General features: G+C 43.1%; 1 protein-coding gene across 9 annotated transcripts in view; it reads right to left on the bottom strand.

The window, feature by feature from the left end:
- Nucleotides 1–1,650: 1,650 nt before the first annotated feature.
- The window catches only part of LOC133490342 (tenascin-like), a 34,081-nt gene continuing 29,387 nt past the window's right edge, over nucleotides 1,651–6,344 (bottom strand). For all 9 annotated transcript variants that reach the window (XM_061800288.1, XM_061800290.1, XM_061800291.1 and 6 more), the window contains 2 exons: nucleotides 5,255–5,418; nucleotides 1,651–5,052 (listed from right to left, as the gene is read on the bottom strand). In XM_061800288.1, coding sequence (XP_061656272.1) covers nucleotides 4,942–5,052; nucleotides 5,255–5,418 — 275 coding nt within the window. In that variant the 3' untranslated portion in view covers nucleotides 1,651–4,941. The remainder of the gene's footprint in view (nucleotides 5,053–5,254; nucleotides 5,419–6,344) is intronic.

Below are 6,344 nucleotides of genomic sequence, written 5' to 3'. Positions count from 1 at the left end.
AGAAAAAAAAAAAAAAGGTACGGTAGGAAGTTCGGACGGCTTATCAGCGAGCGGCCAGATAGCGGGAGGGAGCGGCCGTTTCAGGTCTTGCTTAATGATTCACAGAAATAGCCAGCAACCTCTCGCAGGGAAAAAAACACCAAACCACGGCCAGAATTAGCAGGCAAAGTTCACTTGATTTCTCACTCACTGATCAGCTCACATTTCTTGGGATGGATTGATTATTCTTCGTATTCATTTTTTTTTTAAATGTCCAGTTGAAATTGCAGATGGATATTGTTATTAAATCAAGCTTTTAAATTAGCTCAATATAACATTAAGGAAACGGCACTAGTAAGCACATCTGCCTCACAGTTCTGAGGTTGGGGGTTCAAATCCCAGCCCCGCCTGTGTGGACTTTGCATGTTCTCCCCGTGCTTGCGTGGGTCTTCTCCGGGCACGCCGGTTTCCTCTCACATCCCAAAATATGCATGGAAGGTTGACTGAAGACTCAAAATTGTCCAGAGGTGTGAATGTGAGTGCAAATTGTTGTTTGTCTATGTGTGCCCTGCGATTGGCCGGCGACCAGTTCAAGGCGTACCCCGCCTCTCGCCCAGAGTCAGCTGTGTTAGACACCAAAACGCCCGCGACCCTAGTGGGGATAAGCAGTTCAGAAAATAGAGGGATTGATAACATTAACGTTTGTCTCATATTTGTGGTATTTATATATATATATATATATATATATATATATATATATATATATATTATTATTTTTTTTTTTTCCTCAGATTTATTTTTGTATTTTCTAACTAATATTTACCACCTTTTCCCAAACACGGTTAGGGTTTTTCCAATAATTGTGCAGTATTTCTTTGTCTATTTTTACCAAAAATGGTGTGTGTGTGTTTTTTAAATATATTTTTGTAATATTAATTTTTTATACTAATATTTTTCTAATACAGTATTTGTGTGGTTTTGGATGAATATTTTTATATTTGTACAAAATAGAGAAATATTTTGTAATTTATTTTCTTTTAGATATTTTAGGATTGCTTTCTATTTTTAGTGTATTTTTCTGTTGATTGTGTTAATTTGTGTTTTTGGGTGTAATATTTTGGTATTATTTTGTAGTATTTTTATATTTTTGGACCTAAATTCTTGTATTCTTTGCCAACATTTTTATATTTTTGTCTGATATTTTGCTACTTTTTTGAATGTGTGCCTAGTTTGTGTCGCTAATATTTTGAGGACCGTATTGGCCACTACTAATCTTTGGATGCATTACAGTGAGAGTACAGTAGAGATAAGCAGGATCATTTTGCCCACGATGATCTATAATTTCCCCTAGCAGAAATTTCATCTGTGCTCTGCAGTCAAGTCTAATGGGTGACCAATCACGAGGCCACCGGTCGATAACGGGGGTCATTGTGCGCCGACTCAGCGGCTCTGGTGTCAGGTGAAACGAGCAGATAAGAGGGGTCACCGCGGATGATGGCTTGTCAGTGATTGGACGTGCAAAGTGGAGGAAATACAATTTTTGCTAAAACGGAGCAAAATACCGCGTAAAGCTGAAAGCTTGACCCGATGATGTCATCGCTCCGCCAATAACGACTCGGCGGCCGGCAGCCATGGAGTGCCTTGGCAATCAGCAATCGCAAGTCAGAGTACTGCAATATAAATACAAGCTCATTTATTTTGAATCCATCAAAAACACTCGTCTGCTTGGGCCAGGAGAAAATGCGAAACGTGGAAGAATAATATAATCATATCATTTGAATTGTTGCATATAATATTTGTGTATTTTTTTCCCATTTTTTTTTGTCATGTAATTTATTTATTTTTTTTCATTTTTGTATTATTTGTTAATTTGTCCCAATATTTTAGTTTTTAGGATATTTTTGTTTTCCTAATGTTTTTGTAATTCACTTTACTTTTATGTTTTTCTTTTGTTTGTTTTTATAGTTTTTGTAATATTTGTATTTCCCCCCTCACCAATATTTTTGTAAATATTTCCCCTCTCAGCGGCACGGTGGCCGACTGGTTAGAGCGTCAGCCTCACAGTTCTGAGGTGCGGGGTTCAATCCCCGTCCCCGCCTGTGTGGAGTTTGCATGTTCTCCCCGTGCCTGCGTGGGTTTTCTCCGGGCACTCCGGTTTCCTCCCACATCCCAAAAACATGCATTAATTGGGGACTCTAAATTGCCCGTAGGTGTGAATGTGAGTGCGAATGGTTGTTTGTTTGTATGTGCCCTACGATTGACTGGCAACCAGTTCAGGGTGTACCCCGCCTCCTGCCCGATGACAGCTGGGATAGGCTCCAGCACGCCCGCGACCCTAGTGAGGAGAAGCGGCTCAGAAAATGGATGGATGGATGGATTTCCCCTCTCAAACAACACAGTTCGCATTGTTGTAAGCATCTCGCTTCAACACAACAAACACAGCAACAGGTGCTAACGGTGCTAGCAGCTAAAGCCTTTCAAAGAGCAAATGCCAGCATGTCGTCACTGATTTGACTAGCCTGCTCAAAAAATAAACCACAGCGCGTATGAAAAAAAAAAAAAAAAAAAAGGCCAATCGTGCGAATAACAGTTTAGCCATCCCGACACCGCTTGTTGGATTTTCATGCGAATCTGAAAGCAATGGCCCGGCGAGTCATTGTCAGCGTAATCCCGTTTGATCCCGTCCAAACCCAAAATAGACCCGACGCTCCTGCGAATGAGGCCCTAATCCGCCATCAGGTCAGGCCGGGCTCGTTTATGCCGCTGGCCGGGATTGTCGGTAATCTTCAATCTTCGCTCTGGTTTGCGCCAGTAAGACTCCATGTAGGTGCTGCTGTTTTGGTTAGCGAGTGGGTGGGGTGAGGTTTGGTGAAGCTGACTGGATGAGTGGCGCGTATATAGTTTGCGGCTGTAAGCAGCTTTGCACACAGATGGCGGTGCGATGAGGTAAAGAAATCGGGGTCGTGATCCCTTGACCCGGCTCATACGTGTGCTTCAACATGCGCTAAACAAACACACTCACGCGTACACGCAATCCTCTTAGGTCTCTTTAGGTACAACTCCACATACAGGCTGATGAAATGTCGTAATGCTCTCAGCCTTAAGAAAAAAATAAATCAAAAAAACTCCATGTAGGGCTGCGCGATATGGTCTGCGAATCAATGAAATCGATTTTTCCCTCTTTGGGTATTAAAAAAATGCAAGTGGCATGAGATATAGTCGAAGCTGGATGCCACAGTTGACACAACAGCTCGGTGTCGTTATTTCAATTTCCACGCGAGGAGGTGACGGCATGTGTGAGCCCTGCGCTCGTCCGCCGGCCAAGAGGAGAGTGTTAGGTCGCGAGTTAGCTTGTGGCTAGCGCCTCTGGTTGCGGCGTGGAAATCCCCGTGATGACCCGGTGGCAAATGGAAAGATTTGTAGGCTCCAGAAAGATGCTAAACAAAGTAGCATCCATTTTTTCACGCAGTCAGCAGACACGCCCACATTGTTGGAGAGCGGAGACCATAGCGGGATTTTTCATGATTTTGATTCAAATTTGCCAAAATTCTTTTCTGTGGTGTTGATGTGTCAAATCTAGAAGACATTTATTTTCATCTTACGGGGACTTTAACGTGGCAGTTCTTCGAACGTTTATAATTATGTAACATCAACGCTCATTTCCATTAGCCTGTCTCGATGTTAGCATTAAGTTAGTGAACTTTCGTTATTTTACAATAAACAGCTTGAAGCAAGGGCACTTTGCATCTTATTTGGAGGATTGTGCGAGCGAGAGTGACAACAGCCACTAGCGTACGTTAAGAAGTTTATTTTCATGCATTGAAATGTGTTTCAAGCTTGCAGGCTAGCGGCACTAAACGGAGGTTCGCTATATTGTGCAATAACGTGTGCGCAATCGGCCTTGCGAGAATGTGTGAAGATTGATGTGTGCGAGAGGGCCTGTCGATTCAAATATAGCACGCCAGCTCTCGGCACAACGATTCCTAGAAAGAGTAGAACACACGCGCGCGCGCGCACGCACACACACAAAAAATGTTGAATGCTGCTTGGCATGTTTGAGCGAGGCCGCGCAAACAGGTTTTCCGCAAAGTGTTTTCTATTTTATTTGTGAGCTTAATCGCCAAATGCAACCTCATCTACGCCGTCTATATCTCACGCAGCTCAACCGGCGTGTGGACGTGAGCGGCACAACGGCGCCGCAGACTCCACAAAGTGTCAACAAAGGGTGCACAAATGTTCCATACAGTGTACACAAAGGGTCCACCAAAGCATCAACAGAAATTGTCAACGAAGGGTCCATTAGTGTCAACAAAGGGCACAGAAAGTGGACACAAAGGTTCCACAAAGCGTACACCATAAGTCCACAAAGGGTCCCAAAGTCTTAACAAGGTGTACACAAAAGGTCTGCGAAGGGTACACTAAACTGCCACTGAATTTTCCAAAATAATGGTGAGGAAAGCAATACATTTCTGGTTGGTGATCTATTTCTTATACTTTTTGTGTGCAAACTAAACTGTACATTATGTGGACACTGTTTTTTTTTGTTCACAATTTAATGACTTGTAAACAGACCTCATGACGTTTTTATGCAAAAAGTACTGAAGCTGATGAAATGAAGCCCTGCCCGCAACTGGTCAACACTGCCACCTGCTGGCTGTCAGCGGAAACGACATGCACATTTCTTTTCTTTTTTTCCAAATCAAACCAACATTTTAATTTGCGCTGAAATTTTACAACTCCTACTACATAAAAAAAACTCAATTTAATAACGACTTATGGAGAGTTCATCTTCATATTTCAACATATGCAACATGCCACTGACGATGTTGCGGATGATGTGCCTTTGACCAAATGGATCATGTAGAATTAACGTTTGTCCCTGGAGGATTGGGCCCACGCGACTTGTGTGGTTTTTTTTTTTGTGGTGAATATCTGGAGGAGAGGAAGTTTTCACGTCGGACCCTACGATCTTTTCTTCCTGCTCTCTGGATTCCCGAAGTCGGTCGGTCGGAGTTTCATCTCCGCAAACTCGATGGAGGTCTCGTGGCCCTTCCAGTGGAACCAGTTGACGCCCTGTGGACCACAGTGGTGGGAAGTACACAAGTACAAATACTTTGTTTGAAGGTTTATGATTATAGTGACATCTATGCTAATAATTAGCCAGGGCTTCGGGGCCATCTTTCGGCATCTGAGAGCGTTTTAAAAAAACAGAGAAGAGGCTGGGGAAGACGATACTTGCAATGTGTGAGTCTCAATGATCGGACGTGTCCCGTACCTTACTGTGACTCTTGTCTCCGTATTTTCCCATCAAGTTGACACGATGGCAGTTTTTGTACCAGAAGGCTCCCTTGTAGGACAGAGCGCAGTTGGTGACGGCGATGTCGTTGTCGTTGTCGAAGGTGGAGAAGGGACGGCCCTGGTGGTACGTCATGGAGTCGCCTGGCGCGCAGGCAGGAACATATTGAAAAACGATTTTGAGCTTCTTAAACCCACACCACTTGGAAAGTATTTACAGCCGCACATTCACTTTTTCACATTTTTTTTAACGTTAGTCTTTTTACAAAATGTATTCAATTATTTTTTCCCGCCTTTACTACGCATTGTGAGGCGTCAAGAAAGGATCCACGAAGTGGCAATAAAGGGTACACAAAACGTCCAACAAAGTTTACACAGTGTCCGCAAAGGAATAACAAAGCGTCCACAAATTGTCAAAACCAACAAAACAAACACAACAAAAGCTAACTTCTGATCTGTAGCTCTTGTTCCCTAGGTTTCGTTTGGTAGTTTTCAGTCAGTAATTTTGTTTCCTTAGCTTTCGTTAGCTCCCTTTAGTCCCTTTGGTAGCTACTGCTCGCTGCCATTCACTCACTTCCATTGGGTTAACTTTCGTTTGTTCGCGTTTCTTCACAAACGTCCATCTGCTGGGTTTTCCTTGCTCACTTTAGTCTGGTAGCTTCTTCTGGCTTTCGTTAACCCACTTGTATTTGATTAGCTTTTGTTCACTAGCTTTTGTTTGCTCGTTTCTGTCCAGTAGCTTCCGCTTAGTAGCTTTTTGCTTTCGTTTGCTTGCTTTTGACCAGACATTTCCACTCACGTCCGTACTCTAGTTTTCATTAGCTTCCTTCCGTTTGGTAGCTTCCGTTAGCTCGCTTCCACCCGGAATCTTCCGCTAGCTTCCAGTAGCGCTTTCATTCACTCGCTTTCATTTGATTAGCTTCCATTCTAACTTTGTTTAGATTGCTTTTTTCCCGACTCGCCCGACTCTCTTACGTTCACTAGCTTTAGTTAGCTCACTTCCGTTAGGTATCTTCTGTTCGCTCGCTTCCGTCCGGTAGCTTCCATTTGATAGCTTCTGTTTGGTAACT

The sequence above is a fragment of the Phyllopteryx taeniolatus genome, chromosome 15, assembly GCF_024500385.1.
Source record: "Phyllopteryx taeniolatus isolate TA_2022b chromosome 15, UOR_Ptae_1.2, whole genome shotgun sequence".
NCBI lineage: Eukaryota > Metazoa > Chordata > Actinopteri > Syngnathiformes > Syngnathidae > Phyllopteryx > Phyllopteryx taeniolatus.
This window is presented reverse-complemented; position numbering and strand designations above follow the sequence as displayed.